This window comes from Myotis nattereri (assembly GCF_964212035.1).
Source record: "Myotis nattereri genome assembly, chromosome: 6".
In the NCBI taxonomy this organism is placed as follows: Eukaryota; Metazoa; Chordata; class Mammalia; order Chiroptera; family Vespertilionidae; genus Myotis; species Myotis nattereri.
The window spans coordinates 20448143-20465900 of NC_138081.1; the positions used below are offsets into that span (position 1 = coordinate 20448143).

The 17758-nt window shown below is 40.5% G+C and overlaps 1 protein-coding gene across 1 annotated transcript in view; it reads right to left on the reverse strand.

Moving 5' to 3' along the window:
* Positions 1 to 1074: 1074 nt before the first annotated feature.
* OPN5 (opsin 5) overlaps positions 1075 to 17758 on the reverse strand; it is a gene marked incomplete at both ends in the record, with an annotated part of 29524 nt that continues 12840 nt past the window's right edge. The window contains 2 exons of the mRNA XM_081094646.1: positions 1075 to 1138; positions 5106 to 5347. Of these exons, the coding sequence (XP_080950772.1) occupies positions 1075 to 1138; positions 5106 to 5347 (306 nt within the window). The remainder of the gene's footprint in view (positions 1139 to 5105; positions 5348 to 17758) is intronic.

Consider the following 17758-nt stretch of genomic DNA (forward strand, 5'->3'; position numbering starts at 1 on the left):
AAAGGTAGGATCAGAATTGGTGAGCAGGGCTTAGATTCAAGCAGCAGGAGCAGGTGGATGGGGCAGGAGAACCTGGAGAATACCTGCCTAGGGCTTGAGTTAAAATAGGTGGCCCAACTCCTTGGATTAAGAAAGAAAATCAAGTATAGACAGTGAATTGAAGACTAATTTGGACCTAGTATTTACATGCCTGCCCTTTCATTAACTCTTAAAAGACATGAATCTATCAGCCTTTGAAATTATCTCTCATTTTTATCTGTAGCTCATTACCTGTTAACCTTACAAGGTATTTATTGAAAACAAAAGACAGACACAAGAAAGAATAAAGGTAACAAACAATGAAATGACACATATATCGTTATTTTCTCTAAATTTGTTTCTGGAATAATTATAGTTGCTAATGGCCTATTACACCCACTATATTAGCATGTAGAATTTAATGAGAAAAACCCACACTGGTAAAATTATCATCACTCCTCAAATTATTTCAGTCCTCAAATTCTGAGATACAAGAGAGCTTTGGGGGAATTAAGGCAAAATTGATTTCCCCAGAGGACAACTTTGTAGAATCTCTACCATTAGACTTGGAACCTCTGTCTGCATGAGAAGAGAGTGGCTGTGAGAATCCAAACATCTACCCGTCAAAGCCATGGTCCAGCACAGGGTCCCAGTGATCACCCACCTCCCTGAACCCCAGAAACTGCCCACCTTAATACATAACAGTGATGAGGCAATGGAATTAAATAATACCCTAATAAATAAAACTTTTAAACATTTTTATTCATATCTCAGACTTAACACTGTTTGACATCACAATAGGTTTTAAAATAGTAATAAAAAGAGAATTCCAAGGAGTCTCTCTTCCTAGTAATATTATTTAAGCAGCATCTTATAATCTAGATTCCTTTTGACCATTGGTATATTTCCTAGTAAATCCTGGCTTAAGGAGAAAGAGGAAAAGTGTACAAAATATAAAAATATAACACAGAGAAAAGTGTGTTTGCAATTAAACATTAACAGCAGTGAAGAGGCAAAGAAGTGACTAATGGTGTCCATGTGATGCTGTGTCCATCTTCATACCTCCTGATGGATTTCCAGCACAGCAGAAGCCTCCCTGACGGTAGTTATAGTGTGCAGCCTAGATAGAGAAGAACAATGCAATTTAGTATGTATTCTATTTGCCTATATACACGCACACATATATATGCACGTCATGTCAACATTGACTAGCATGAATATTATATGCACAAGAGTTAAATTAAAAAGATAAAAAGAACCCTGGCTGATACGGCTCAGTTGGTTGAGCATCAATCTGTGCATTGAGAGATCTTGGGCTTTATTCTAGGTCAGGGCATATACCCAGGTTGAGGGCTCTATCCCCAGTATGCAGAAGGCAGCTGATCTATGTTTTCCATCGGTGATTCTCTCTCCCTCTCTCCCTTCCTTGCTTTCTAAAATCAATAAAAACATATTTTTCAAAAAGATAAAAAGTAATAATTCAATTTAGTATTCTCAAAATAAAAGTAATCCCTTGGATAAAGCTTTTCAAAAACATGCCACTTGTTCATGCCACATTTCCTGTGCTCTAGTAATTTTGCTGTCCTCTAGGAGAAAAAAATAATCACTGTCTACCTGTCTACCATTTATTTGCACCCTATGACTCACCTACTGAAAGAGCATTCTTATTGAAGACAGCATTACTAGTAAAACTAAGGTGGTCAGAAGTTTGATTACAATAACAATGCGGAATTTAGGGCTCTGTTCTTCTTTATATTTACTAAAATCCTAGGAAAGTAAAATGTTTTTGTTCTTCACCATGTACCCCCAGTGTCTTTTGAACTTTTCTATTCCATCTAAGATTGGCTTAGCATCTGCTGTCTGGGTCATCTGTCACTGACAGTCGGTCACCATGGGTGAAAGGCCTATGATTCCATGAGCTGCACTAATGCTTTCTTTTCCAAGGCTCTGGTTCGCTGGCTGGCAACAGTGCCTGTAAATGAGAACCACCTGGGAAAGTTAAACAATCAAACAACTGAAGTTCAGCCCCAGTCAAGACTGGTTAAAACTGAATCTCTGCAGGTGAAGTCTGGCAGTAGTAATTTTTCAAAATTTCCTCTGTGTCTCTTACTAGTACATGCAACAAGGTGGAGAAAAACAATTTCCAAAATATAGGAGCTATACTTGGACACCCTATGTGTGTGTGTGTGTGTGGGGGGGGTGAATAAATACCATATCAAAAATGGGTCTTGGATGTATTTTTTCCTTTATCAGCTTAATTTTGGGGCTGGGGTGGGGGATGAATTAACTCAATGAACTGTTACAGTTACTCATATTCAACACATTAGCTCTTTTCTTTGAAATCAAACTATTCCTGGAGTCTAGAGGGTCTTCCATTAAAAGCAAACACATTTCAGAAAAGGAAAGTACACAGATATCAATTAATTCAGAATAATTTGGTTGAATTGTTCTGGTAAAACATTACCCATTCTAGACTGGCTTCATATCACCTCACTCTACAGGGGGTGTGGTGGGAACTCCATGTCACACACTTTCTTGGCTCTTTAATAACAACAAAGACAAACAAGTTTTTTTGTTTGTTTATTTGTGTGTTTTTTTCCCTTTGAAAAGTTATGAAGAAACCTCTGGTGGTCACTTCTCACCCTTCTGCTCTGGTCTGAAGCAGATCCTTCTAAAATCTGCAACTCATCATACTCTTCAGCATACCTCCCCTGGAGATGCTTCAGCCCCTAGAACCTAAGGGCTCCTCCTTGCTTCAGCCTGACTGCCTGCTGTTTCCCCTGAAAGCTGACACTCTGGAGTAAAGGAAACAGTCCTTGTCTTCCTCTGGCAAAGCAATGGCCATATTTCCTATAAATGACTCACGGGAGCAGGTGTGCTGAACTGTCTCTCTCCTGGTTGATTTCTCTAAAGGTTTGTAGCCTTAAGCCACTTTCTTCCACATAAATCCCTGTCGTGTCATTGTTGAGTGTTGAATATGTATGTGCTGCTCACACTTGTGAGTGAATGTGCAGAACACAGTCAATCTGTGGCAAAATTGTGAGGTGGATGAAATTTGCCTTCAGCCCTTCCTGTCAAATTCCCATCTCCTTCAGAAGAAGAAGTGTCCCATTATTTTCTTTCATAACTGCTCTATTAAAAGTATCCTCTCTACCTTATTCATAATAGAATATCAATAGTTGATAAGGACAAAGTGTTATTACTTCCAAAATAGATGCATTTTGGTTTAGTATTTGAATTTTTTTCAATTCAACCGAGAAGGCATTAAACACCAACAATGTGTGTGTGTGTGTGTGTGTGTGTGTGTGTGTGTGTGTGTGTGTGTAAGGGGGTTAACAGTTGTTCTTAGCCCTTGTCACATGTACATTTTGTATAATTCTTACAATATAGGAACATGAGTAGGGCCATCAGCTCATTCCAATCCTGGGCTCTAAGTTGTTAATTTGCCCCCCAATTTTAGACCTATTGTAAATAGCAAAATCGATCTTAAATGCTGATCTTCTACCTCCATATTGTGTGTTTCTTCCCCTGTACCATAGCAAAAAATGACAACACCTCCTTTTATTTGTACTTTCATTTTATCTTTTTCATTTGATCCTGTACCTACATGGTGAGGAAACAAAAGGTCAAGAGATCGGTCACTTAAGCACAGTGAAAGAACAAGATAAAAAACCACATCTTCTCATAGCTAGTTCTATACCACCCCCACTTCTGTTTCCTACTTATTTGCAGAAAATTGTTTTGAAAAATAACTAGACCTCAAGTGAGTAAGAAAAAAGTGGGCTCAGAGAACCTGGGCCTTCTCAATAGCCCTCACTTCAGATCATAAATTCAGGTACCTATTCCACATTCTACTGCTGGGATTGGCCCTGACTGGACACAGAAGACTACATATAATCCTCAACTCTTTACCTACCCTGAGCCTTTAGGGGAAATGGTACTGGATCCCCAAACTCACTTATTCCTGGTGAAGTAGAATCAGCATAGATCAACGAGAATGAATTTTGAAACTCAATAGACCTGAATTTAAATCCCTGTTCTGCTACATCCTGCCTAGGTAAACTTGGGAAGCTCACTTAACTTCAGTTTTCCTTATCTGAAAAAGATAAGAGAAGGGATAACAGGGGGCTCTTGTGAAAATAAAATAAAGAACCTGGCAGAATGACAATGTCATCCCCTTCTCTCCTATTTTTGCCTGCCCAAATCTTATACTCTTAGCTAGTGATAGAAATGTCCCAAACAGGAGAACTTAATTTTGGATCAGTGCCATGTGGAACTATAGTCTTGGAGTTCAATGGGTTTGGTCCCAGATAAGGAAGAGTGATACATAATGGTTGTTCAAATGAACACAGCTTCATATCTTAGTTGCTCTATAATCAAAAACAGAAAAAGGTAAAGGGATTAAGCAGTACACATTGGTAGTTATAGAATAGTCACAGCTATGGAGATTAGAACATAGGAAATATAGCCAATAATATCGTGATAACTATGAATGGGGCCATGTGGATACTTGAAACATTTGGGGAGACTGCTCTGTAAAGTACATGATTTTCTAGCCACTATGCTGTACATCTGAAACTAACACCGAGTAATATTGATTGTAAACTTTAATTGAAAAATAAGTAAAATATCAAAAAATAGAATCACTTTTCTCACTCTCATGTCATCATCTCCTACTTATCTCATTATCTGATTTCAGGAATTTTGATGAAGCAAATAAAGCTTTTCCACCCTAACCGGTTTGGCTCAGTGGATAGACAATCGGTCTATGGACTGAAGGGTCCCAGGTTCGATTCCGGTCAAGGGCATGTACCTTGGTTGCGGGCATATCCCCAATAGGGTTGTGCAGGAGGCAGCTGAACAATGTTTCTCTCTCATCGATGTTTCTAACTCTTTATCCCTCTCTTTTCCTCTCTGTAAAAATCAATAAAATATATTTTTAAAAAAAGAAAGAAAATAAAACCAATCCTACACTACTCCTAAGTGATAAGCACTGACCCTAAGTAGGAAGCGCATTGGAGTGGCTTGAACCCCATGGGATTCTGAAACCAACGAATATCACTCATTTCCAGCTTCTGAAATTTTACCTGAAGTTTTCCAAAGATTTCTTCTTGTTTGCTCTCAAACCACCAGTTTGGCAACAGGCAAGTTTGTAATCGATGACCTGGTAAATGATGGGGTTGTACATTGCTGACGATTTTGCAAGTAGGGTTGGCACCACAGAGAGCTGTATGGGGATGGAGTCTGGCCTCCCAAAAGCTGACCACACAGAGACCACTGCGTAAGGAATCCAGGCAATCAGAAAGCCCGCACAAATCAGCATGGCCACCTAGTGAGAGAAGGCAACAGGCAACAAAATCAGGACACCTGCTGGGAATCCTGGTGTGGCGGAAAGGCAGGTAAGCTTATGGATACTCAATAAAGTCTATTCTCTTTCCATTTCTCCTGTCTGTAAGAATCATTTCATATGAACTTCTGAAATGCTAGGCTAGGAGAAGTTATTACAATTCTTTATCCCACTTACCACATTTCATGCATTCTTCACTCCAGAATTTGAATGTACCCAAAGGCCCAAAGTTTAACCCTATAAACACTGTCCCACAGTGCCTACATGGCACTGGAAATCATGCAAAAAAGACATCATTGCTCCTGCAATTTCTTGACTTCTCAGCCCACGTTGAGTTAAAAACTAGATGGAAAATATGTTCACCTTGATGAAATTTTACATCACCCGTATTTGCCTCGGGAAAGTTAGAAACTCTGCCCCTGTTTGAAATTCTAATATGAATCTTCTTCAGAGATTTCTATTAAATGTTATTTCTTTTGGTTCAAGTTTTTCTTACTGAGGCTCAGATCATGGAAATTCACTAGCTACAAAGTAAAAGAATCACTGAGCTTTAACCAAAGTGACACAGTTGTATAAATGAGACTTTTCCAGAAAGCCCTGTTCTCTCTCACAAAAATATATTTACATTAAAGGCCTCTAAACTTTCAAGCCAAAGAATAATTAGAAATAGGATTTAAGCTCTGAGCAGTGATTAGAGTGAGAGCCTGAGAACCCAAAGGCTGTATCTGGGCTTCAGGTTCAATCCCCACTCTGGTCAGGTGTGTGCAGGAAGCAACTAAATGATGTGTCTCTCTCACATCTCTCTCTCTCTCTCTCTTTCTGTCTGTCTCTCACTCACTCTCTTGCCCCTCCTTTCCACTCTCTTAAAAAAAAAAAAAAAAACCAATGGAAAAAAGATCCTCCTCTAGTGAGGATTAACAATAAAAGGAAATAGGATTTAAAACATCTTCTCTAGTTTCTCACAATATGCAATTCAGTCCCTTTAGTAATGTAGCCATAATTAATGCCCTGCAACTATCTACCTGGCCCTATAGAATAGATCCTCTCACTTTAATTCAGTAAATGCTTTTTAAAAAGTGCTTTGGGCAGGAGACACTAACAAGTGCTGTGGCGGTACCTGTACACCTTGTGCCTGACTGTATCCTCTAGAATACAAATAACTACAGGACAAGGCTGAACAGGAGTTAAGTGCCAGGAGGACACAATTACATGCTATGGGACACACTGAGTTTCATGAGGGATGTAGCATATAACCTTCATGCTGGCAAGTGGAAATAATGGAACAGTAGTGAGACCAGCGTGAGCAAAGGCACAGACAGGTATTTGTGAAGTTCATACAGGAATTGGTGAGCAATATACTTTGGCGTATGAGAAAGCAGCAAAGGAAGATAATGCTGGAAAGAAGATAACATCCATGTATGCAGGGTTTTGTATAACAAATAACTGAGCTTGCACCTAATTCCATATGCTCTGAGGCACTAGTAGGTTTTTGAGCAGGAGACATAATGAGAGCTGTGGTTAGGAAGATTAACCAGTAAAATGAAATGAGGAGGAGGAAACCAGGAGGTAGAAAGGTCATTGTTTATCCGTCCGATCCAAAAGTATTATTGAGTATCTCTTGTATGTTTTGTGTTGAGGATAAAGCAATGAATGAAGCAGACACAATCTCTGCCCACATAGAATTATTACTCTTATCAGGTTTTTTGTTTTGTTTTGTTAATTCTAACCCAAGGATATTCTTCCATTGACGGTTAGAGAGAAGGGAAGGGAGGGAGAGAGATACAGAGAGAGAAACATCAATGTGAGAGAGATACACATCAATTGGTTGCCTCCCACAAAGACCCAGACCAGGGCCTAGCCTGCAACCTGGTATGTGCCCCGACTGTAATCAAACTCGGGATCCTTCAGTCCACGGGGCGATGCTCCATCCACTGACCCAAACCCACTAAGGCTGGTTTTAATTTTCTTTAAACTTGAGCTATTTCATGTCCTCACTGAGGGAAAGTACAATAACTTCAAAGTATTCTTACACTGTCATCTACTAGAATAGTCTTTCTGTTAGATAACCACTTAACGTCATCAATAGGTCTGCAATTATAAATGAAACAACTTATAACAAAACTAACTTTGATAAAAATAAGAGTAAGTTCCTACAACATCTCATCTCATCAACAATAGAACAAAATGACATTGAACAAAACATTATTCAAGGACCTGCTATAATGATACTATCTATATTCAAATCAGTCTGCTGTGTAGAGGATATCTGGTTTTGTTTGTTATGGTTTATGTTTCTCTTTTGAGTATATCCTGTACATAGGGGTGTGAGTACCTTAGCATTCCCACCCCTAGGCTATTTTATGGACCAGGCATCACATGAGCAGGTTGACCAGATGACTGTGTGTCCCTGGCTGCATTAGCAGGAACAGGGAGGGGCACATGACTAGAGAGAGTATAATCAAACCCATCATGGATTTCTGGGGAAATGGGCCTTCCTTTTACCTTTGAGTTCCCTACAGCCCTGGATGGAGCTATCTGAGGCCAGGGGCCACTTCTTTTCCTATCCCCTTATTTAGAAATAAAATAACAATTTCCAACATCAAGGTCATGAAGAACTGGTGTAGAGGATCAATAATGAGTAATGAGACACAAAATATTTTATTAATAGAGTTAAAGCAACAATATTTATGCATCCCTTTTTGCTTTAGAAATCCAATTGGAGCCCTTGAAGGGGGCTCAGTTGGTTGAGGCATCATTCTGTACATCAAAAGGATGTGGGTTCCATTCTGGGACATACCCAGGATCAGGGCTCTATCCCAGGTCAGTACACAAATGCTGGAGGTAACCAAGCCATGTATTTCTCTCATATCTCTCTCTCTCTCTCTCTCTCTCTCTCTCTCTCTCTCTCTCTCCCTCTCTCTTCCTCTCTAAAAGTCAATAAAAACATATCCTAAAATGAGGATTAAAAATAATAATAATAGAAATCTAGTTGGATAAGTATTTTTTACAGCAAAGTCATTTGTGTGCATGCACATTTCAACGTGCTTTGTGGGAGCAGAGTGTTGCTTGCAGGAACTGTCCATACCCCTCAGTCTGCTTGGCCTGTGAACAGCCTGTCAGCAGTGCGCCTTCACCCCAGGAACCCTGCATGTGTGTGATGTGTCAAATAACAAGCAAATCTATCCTTAAGTCTCAGGTTCTAGAATTTCACCCCAAAAGTTCAAGGCTCATCTCTAAAACATAACTGCAGCAAAACAACAGCAAAAACCCCTCAACAATATTTAATTTCACTCCACTTTGCAAATAGAAAATCTAATCCCAAGGAGATGAATCAAATTAGCCCAGATCTCCCGTGGGACCTGAAGCCTGTTCTACAGCCTTGTATTAAGGTCCTGAGCCAAAATTCTCACCTGTGCTTCACAGTTATAAACCAGGCATACCACACACGCCCAGGTCCCCTGCCTGCTTGCTTTCTCATTTTTCTGCAGAAGATTCCCTGGGTGAGATTGTATTTGGTTTGCTCTGTGTGAGTTTTGTTTGTAAATGTAATGGAGGCCTCCAGGCTCACACTGAGGGTTTATTTTTTCAAACCCCCAATAAACAATAACTATATAAATAAAACTTGCTTTAGCAGATGTCTGGGAACTTAACATAGCACCCTCCTTTCTCCTTTTGGTGAGGTTTTTATTTCACAGTATCTTAATTAAAAGCTGTTTTTCTGTATTGCTGCCAGAGTCATTGACAAAAAAATAGATCAGCACTTAGTCCATGATACATTCCACATTTTACATATTTTCTACTATCATGGAAGTGTGCAGTGGGCGACAGGAAGGACCAAACACATTTTCATTCTGTTATCCCTTTTAAAATGGCATACGAGAATTGAACTACTGTAGTTTTTAAACACAGCAAATAAATCAGTGTGGTTTTTCTGAGATTATAATAAAGCTGAATACTTTAAAGTGAATGAATAGAGCAGGTTAAAAGTAGAAAGAATGAAGGAACCCTGGATTTAAAAGGTATTAAAAAATGTTACTTATGTTTTTTAAGTGAATACGAAATTAAAATGAGGGATGTTCATTATTTTCAACCTTCTCATGTTAAAATGTATTCCACAAAATATTAAACATTAAAATATTCAACCTATTTTAAGATATTTTACAAAATCTTCCAAAACTTTCATGTAGAGTGCTGTTTTCCCAAAACTTTCTACTCAGTTTTATACTCAACGTGTTCAATCATTTCTGTAGTCTGTTCCTTGCCCTCCTCATTTCTGAATGTGTCCTCATTTCTGTCTTCCAGAATTTTCTCCCAGATATCCTTAAACCCGTTATAACATAGGCACCTGTACCTGTCTTCTTTCTCTAAGTTGTTTAGTTTTTAATTGTTGCACTTTTATCACTGCTTTTTGGTTCACTGGGAAAGCAGTGGAACTTTAAATTCTTAAATTGGGCAGTTTTTGTGGGAGGAAAATCACAGAATACGTGTTTAGCTTCTACAAAAGAATCACATCTGCAGGCCAGTTCCTTTCAAAATCATCTTGCTGCAGAGACCAAGGGATATCATTGTGTTTCAGCTCCAGTGCAGACTGGCATCAAGTGTCATGTAACTGATATTGCCCGTATGGATCAAGTCCAGTGAATTAGACAATTAAAACAATAGGACTGAAAGTAAATTCTCCAATTACAGGGTCTGCTGTTGGATCCAACACACCTGAACCTTCCCAGCAGAGGAGAGTTCCAAGAAGGGGGGTCCTGTCCTCTTCGTGTGGGTGATGTAGAATTGAGGGACAGTCACTGATGTGGAGATACTCTGGGCTTTGGATTCTCATCTTGGTTCAGCTCCAAGGACCAATGTGAATGAGGCAGAACCTCTAAGAACCACTATTTCAGTTTTCCCATCAGGCTCCTTTGCCCTGATATGAGTAAGACTTCAGCCAGCATCTAAAGCTCCATGCCCTCTCAAACAATGAAATAGATGTGACGAGGACATGGAATTGATGTGGAAGTAAAGGCTTAACAGAAAGACCAAAGAGATGGAAGAAATTTCTCACCAATAATGGGACTGAATCAGATTGGTGAAGCAGCTAGACCACTAATAAGAAATATATTTCAGTGTTTGGGATGAGATAAGGTCACAAGAAGAGCCATCACCACATCTGTGCAATGAGAGAATGGTTAAGGAGTCCTACAATTGACAGGAGCATAGGAATAATAAGATTTGGTTTAGATTTTTTTTTTGTCTTGGGTCTAGTTAGAAATTTTATAGAGTTGCTCCCAATTAAAGTGGGAAAATGATATTAAAAGATAGTAATGCAGTAGTAGATGCCAGTTATAAGACTCCAGCCTGTCACTGAGTGATAATTTCAATGGTATAGAGGAAGGCAGAGGACTTGACATCATGATCTCCCTCCTTTCGCCCCCAGACTCCTCATATATATAAAAGCTTGGGTGGTGATATTAACCTTTCACACCAACTTTAAGAAATTAAGTAATTCAACCATTCTAAGAATATCTGGTTTGAGTTTCTACCTTCCTTCTATGTTATCAGCAGGATGACAACTACAACCAACTGCCCCAAACCCTCCTTCAAACACTTTTCTAGAAAAATAACTCTTGAGAGCTTTGGTGTGTCTGCCATATGTCACCCCTGGTTGTTGATCCAAGTAGAGAACATCAATTCATACTTTTAAAAAAAGAAGCAGAAGAAGAATTCTGCACTTCCCAGTTGCAATTTTCTCAAATCTTAAAATACCACTACTCTATAAACAAGCAAAAGCTTGTTGAGAGGAGAGTGTAAATTAGGTCATGTCACTCTATGCATCTGTGTTTTAGAGTTTTTATCTAAAACTGAACACAATATTCCCCAACAAGGTAGTGGCTGGCATATAGAAAAGAAAATATCTCTCTATATAAAAACATAATATGCAAATCGACCAGATGGTGGAATGACCAGTTGCTATGATGTGATGTGCACTGACCACTAGGGGGCAGGCACTCAATGCAGGAGCTGCCCCCAGCCCGCAGGCATCGCCTGATCAGGGCCTGCCAGCCAACCTCTTGGTCCCTTCCCCTGGCCTGTAGCTCCAATCACCTGATAGGGAACAGGAAACTGGGGGTGGGTGGCAGTGGGGAGTGGGGCTGGCTGTCAGCAGATGGGAAAGATGGCCCTGATCACAGGTCAGGCCTAGGGACCATATCTGTGCTCAAATTTCACGCTCCAGGCCTCTAGTACATTTATAAGTATCTGGTTCAACAAAACAAGAGAGAGTTCACTGTTCATTACAGGTGAGCCAAGATGGGGATACTACTATTTGGAGGTGGGCAAACACTCAGGCACTCAGGTGGGGAGGCCAGGTGGTTTTAGAAATAAGAGCTATTACCACAGATCTTTTTTTAAAATTTTTAATCCTCACCTGAGGATAATTTTCCATCGATTTTTAGAGAGAGTGGAAGAGTGAGGGAAAGACAGAGAGAAATATCAATATGAGAGAAACACATTGATTGGTTGCCTCCTGCATGCATCCCAACTAGGACCCGGGTCAGGGAGGAGCCTGCAACCAAGGTACATGCCCTTGACCTGAATCAAACCTGGGACCCTTTGGTCCACAGGCATCATGATGCTCTATCCATTGAGCAAAACTGGCTAGGGCACCACAGACCTTTAAATAATCCAACCAATCAGCCATTTTTACAGAATCTCAGAATTGTATTTATTTTTTAATATATTTTTAATTGATTTCAGAAAAGAAGAGAAAAACATCAATGATGAGAGAGAATCATTGATCAGCTACCTCATGCACACCCACCTACTGGGGATGGAGCCTGAAACTCAGGCATGTGCCCTGACTGGGAATCGAACCATCCTGGTTCATAGGTCAATACTCAACCACTGAGTCATGCCAGCAGAGCAAACCTCAGAGTTTTAGAAGGTAACTTAGTTATCACTTAATTCCCTCCCACAGCTTTTTTTCACAGATGAGAAAACTAAAGTCTGGAGAGGGAAAGTTCTTGACTCAAGGTGAATCTGTCAAGATTCTGAGTTCAAGCGATAGAAATAGACCTTGGCTGAGAGAGACAGAAAAGGAATGTGTTGGTGAAGACACAGCCTCGCTGAGAATGCTGGACTTAGAATTGAGGCTAAGAAGGCAGGAATGATACCCAAAACTATGCCCTGAACTGGTTCTGATGCAGAAACTACTGCTGCTGTAGCCAGGGCCTGGGAAGAGACCTCCCTGCCTCTTTATCTGGTGTCACTAATTTCTGAAACAGGCTCATGTAGCTGTACTCTAGCTGCAAGGAAATCGTGGAAAATTAATAACTGGATTTTCTGTATCTTTTAAATTAAGAGGCGATTTTTGCCAGCCCTGATTTCCCACACTCCTCAGCAAGACATAAAATGTTGGAAATTCCTCAACACAAAAATCCCAGTCACAGAAAGGGGCTCAGCCACTGGCAGCCAAAATAAATAACACATGTCACCTATGTGAGACTTCTCGGTGGGCTAGTGGCAAAACTAGCCATAAAGTAAACAAAATGATATGGTTGTTAACCCTATGGGCCTTATTGCCAGTGGTAAAACCAGACATTGAGCAAATAATCACAAAAAATAAATATGTAATTGTAAATTAATTATATATTGTGATATATTCTAAGAAGAAAATATAAAGGCAGCATGAAAATTTATATAATAAAGAGCCAGGGTTGTTACTACCAAAGGCTGGACCATACCAGAAGACAGTGCTAGGTTGCCCTGGCGACCCAACACTGACTGGGGTCGCTGCAGGCCCCTGATCCAGCACTGACTGCCTAGGGGTTTGCAGGTCACACCTGGAGAGAGGCCTGCAGATAGAGAGGCAGGGTCTGATCCATAGCCTCTGTGGCAGCCATTGATCAGAACTTGCCTCTCTTTCTCTCCCGGCCTGGCCAACAGCCCCGCCACCATTTCTCTCCAGGCCTCCACTGGGGCTGCTGATCAGCCCCACATTTCTGATCAGGCTCCATTGATAGGCCCAGAGACGTTGACTGACATAGAAACTGACCAATCAGAATCAAATTGGCCAGGAGGGGAGGGCAGTTAGGAGTGATCAGGCAGGCAGAGGCAGTTAGGGGTGATCAGGCCAGCAGGGCAGAACAGTTAGGGGCAAGATCAGACTGGCAAGGGAGGGCAGTTGGGGGCGAGATCAGATTGGCAGGGGCAGGCAGTTGAGGGCAACCAGGCTTGCAGGGGCAGGCAGTTAGAGGCGATCAGGCAGGCAGGTTAGTGGTTAGGAGCCAGCAGTCCCAGATTGTGAGAGGGGTGTCTGATTGCCATAGGAATAGGGCCTAAACCAGCAGTCGGACATCCCCTGAAGGGTCCCTGATTGGAGTGGGTGCAGGCTGGACTAAGGGAACCGCCCCTCTGTGCACAAATTTCATGCACTGGGCTTCTAGTATTATAATAAGAAGACTAATTCAATCAGGGAATGTTTCTCTGGGAAGTGGTGTTTAAGCTAAGAAGAAACAGAGAAAATAAGTCAATTAATTAGGTGAAAAAATAAAGCAATGCAGTCAGCCTTATTACAGACTACCCTTAGAATACACATGTGGTTCCCCGAATCCGAATCATCAATGATAAATAACACTTGATGAGCAACAAAGGAGAGGAATCCTTTGAGGGAAGCAGACATTTATGTTCATGAATTTTAAAAAGAATTCACAATCATGGTGAAAGAACAAAGCAAAACAAAACACCTCCTCAGGAATGAAAGGGAAAGAGGGGCTGAAGCCAGGGGTCAAGGGACCACTTAACACTCATCAAACGTAATTAGGCTAACTTCATTTATTCAATTATGTATTCATTACAGCAATCTTGATTAAGATTCTAGCAGGCACCAGGCGATGGGGGGCAGCAGCAAACAGTGCTTGCCTTCACCTACCTACTGTCTTTCAAAAAAGAGCAACAAACATGAGATTCAGTAAAGTAAACATGCTAAGTGCTCTGATGGCCTACAAAGGGTCTTAAGCTAGGCAGGGACTTTAGAGGAAATAGGAAAATGAAGAGAAAGCTGGGTACCCACAGGGTCTAGATACTAACTATAGGTCTGGGGCACTATAGCTGATCTACGTCTGTTAAATGAATAAATATGAAGTACTAATAGAATTTGCCTAATAATACCTAGAAAAATTAATCTATGCTTCTGGTATTTCCTTCCTGTGACTCCAACACCTCCCTCTGTAAAGTAGCAGCAAGGGCCTTCATTGCCTTGTATGAAGGTTTTTAGAAGCCAACATACCCAAAGAAGTAAAACATTCATTTCTCAGCGTCTGAGTTTCATAAAAGAAACTGGAAATTTACGAGAGAGAACATAGATTAGAGAAGAAGGTTTTGAGTGGGATTAAAATGACTTTGAGTATCCGCAGCCAGAGACTTGAAGGACTCAGGGCATTAGGCTTATTATGTGAACAATTTAAGGGATGCCTGTGCTGTCGGAGCCAGTTTTCCCACTGCAGCGTGGGTGAAGAGCTTACAGCCAGAAGGCAAGGGAGGGCAGCAGAGGAGCTGGTAGCTGACCTGGAGAAACTGTTCTGAAGCTACTTCACTGAGCTAGCATGGGGTGGGGAGGGGGAGAGCAAGAGGGGCAGGGATGGGATTCTGGGAGCAATAGAGCCTCAATGCTTTGGGGATAGAAGAGCAGAAAATGTATGCATCACTTTTCAGGGTTTTAACCAAGCTCCTAACATTTGCAGTCAAAAGATGGGGAAGTAGCTGGAATTGTTAATGAATCTAAAGAGGCTTTATATTTGGACAAGAAAGATGCAAAGTGACCCATGACAAGTGGTGACTGAGACCAGAAGGAACCTTAAATATCTCAGCAATGCCAGGATCAATAAACAACCAGCAGACCAGGAGCCCCGCCCATTGGCACCATGGAATTATAAAGATGTGAGAAGAGGACAAAAACTCTTGATTCACCTGAATTTATCCTGATTGTTTAACATTGTTTTACAAGGTCAAATGAAGACCTAAAAATGAGGTTAGGCTGAGTCATAGACATGGATATAAATAGAATATTTTTTTTTCCTTTTGATTTCTTTAGGATTATCATTATTTTATTTTACTTTGCACACCTCTGCAATTTCTGTAGTCTGTGAAATTTCAGCCTGCTACAAAAGCTTAGCAAAACCACTTTTTAAAATAAATTAGAGAGACGCAACAATGTGGAAAAAGGGTTATAAATAAAATATCAATTTTTAACTTGACAAAGCCAGACTGGCAAAACGCAGGCCCAGGTAATAACCCATCTAGAAATAATTAGAGTACACAAAAAAGTAAATGATTTTGATCCCAGAATCCTCGGAGGTGGCCTTTAAGTAATAAGTTTTTAGACCAGGCTGTTCTGAAGATCAGAAGCTCCAAGCAAACAGGCAAATTGCCAGTCCTGAGAGGTAGCTAAATGAAGGAAAAAGACCCAGCAGGAGGTTTTTTTCCTATTTATTTTCACTCAGTATAGAAAATCAAGGTCAAAATTAAATAGTAATTTAAAATAGTTTTAATTTAGTACAGAATATGCCACAATAGGAAGTTGTGTTTATTTTTCACTGTGAGTTCAAGTTTGACTTAAGGTTTTTGCACAAATATGAATAATTAGAAACACTATATGTTTGGTTATTTAAATATAGATTTTATATATGTAAATGAAATATAGAAATCCTATCTAATAAAGAGGGAATGTGCAAGCTGACCGTCACTCCATCACAAAAGATGGCGGCACCCATAGCCACAAGATGGTGACGCCCAGTCCCTTCAGCCCCACCGGAGGAGCGGCAGGCAGTCAGCACAGCTGGACCCACCCTAGGAGTCCTCCAGTCCTTTTGGTCCCGCTGGCAGCAAGCCAGCAAGCGGGCCCCACAGACAGCAGACAGCAGGGCCTGCTTGTGGGTCACTGTGGCAACTGGGCGAGCCAGCAAGTGGGCCCCAGAGACAACAGACAGCAGGGCCTGCTTGCATGTCATCGCGGTGTTGAGCAGGCAGGCCCTACAGAGAGCAGAGAACCACGGGGAACGGGCCTAATCCATCAGCAGGACATCCCCTGAGGACTCGCAGATTGGAGAGGGTGCAGGTTGGGTTGAGGGAACCATCCCTTGCACGAATTTCATGCACCAGGCCTCTAGTAATATATAATATGATATCATTCAGTATATATTTTAGAAAATATACATAAAATAAAATCATGCACATATATACCTACACTTTTCATTTAACATCTGTTTGGTTAATCTGGTCTGGGTGAGCCTGTTTAACCTATACAGTCCAGGACAAGGAGAATGATTATAAATCAAATTAAATGGTGTGTGCTGAGCTTCGCCTCATATGGATAATGAGCTTCAGAAGTTTTCAACCCTCTAAGAATACACACAAAAAAAACAAGATTCTGGCATATGCATAGTTGTGAATGGGTCAAGTCAAGCGATTAAACAAACAGGAGAGAGATGATGAGTAACAGACTTGAAGAAACTAGAGAATGGCCTCATGCATATGAGGACCCAGATTCACTAGGCAAGACTATCAAAATGTCTCAAAGCCATGACACTGGGGGATGGAAGAAGAGAAAGTGATATGACATCTCAGCACCCTCATGATATGTCAAATTAACTGAAATCCACAGCAGTGTGATAGACATCGTGTTGTTTCCCTGGGCCAACTTCCATCAGTGACCAGAAAGGAACACCATCACTGTTGCATTCACCTGGTTCCTAGAACAGTGCTTGATATAGAATAGAATTTGGATTAAATGTAACCCAATGTAACTTGGAGTTATTTATTTTTTAAAAAATAGGAGCTCAAGGAAGAGCTGAACATGAATAAATTAATTCATGATCCTACATTTTATGAAAAATTTTTCCCTACTTTTAGCCAGTTATAAGATAGAAGGAGATCATGCTTCCCAATTCTGCACTTTTGTCTATGAAGAGCTGCTCTGTATTTAGGTTATTGGTATAGACTTCGAATGATGAAAAGTTCCATCAAACTTCCTCCTGCCTAGCAAGTGGAGTTTAGGGAGCCAAAGTCAACTGGAATAAATTGATGGTAGCCAGAGGGAAGTAAAGTGGGGACTGGGTAAAAAAGGAAAGGAGAAGAAAAGGTACAAACCTCCAGTTATAAAAAACATAAGAAGAAGAAGAAGAAGAAGAAGAAGAAGAAGAAGAAGAAGAAGAAGAAGAAGAAGAAGAAGAAGAAGAAGGAGAAGAAGAAGAAGAAGAAGAGGAAGTCGTCACAGGAATGTAATGTACTAGTATAGTATAAGAGAAACAGTCAATATTATCATAGCAACTTTGTATGGTGACAGTTACAAGACTATTTTGGTGATCTCATAAGGAATATATTAGTAAATGTTGAATCACTAGGTTATAC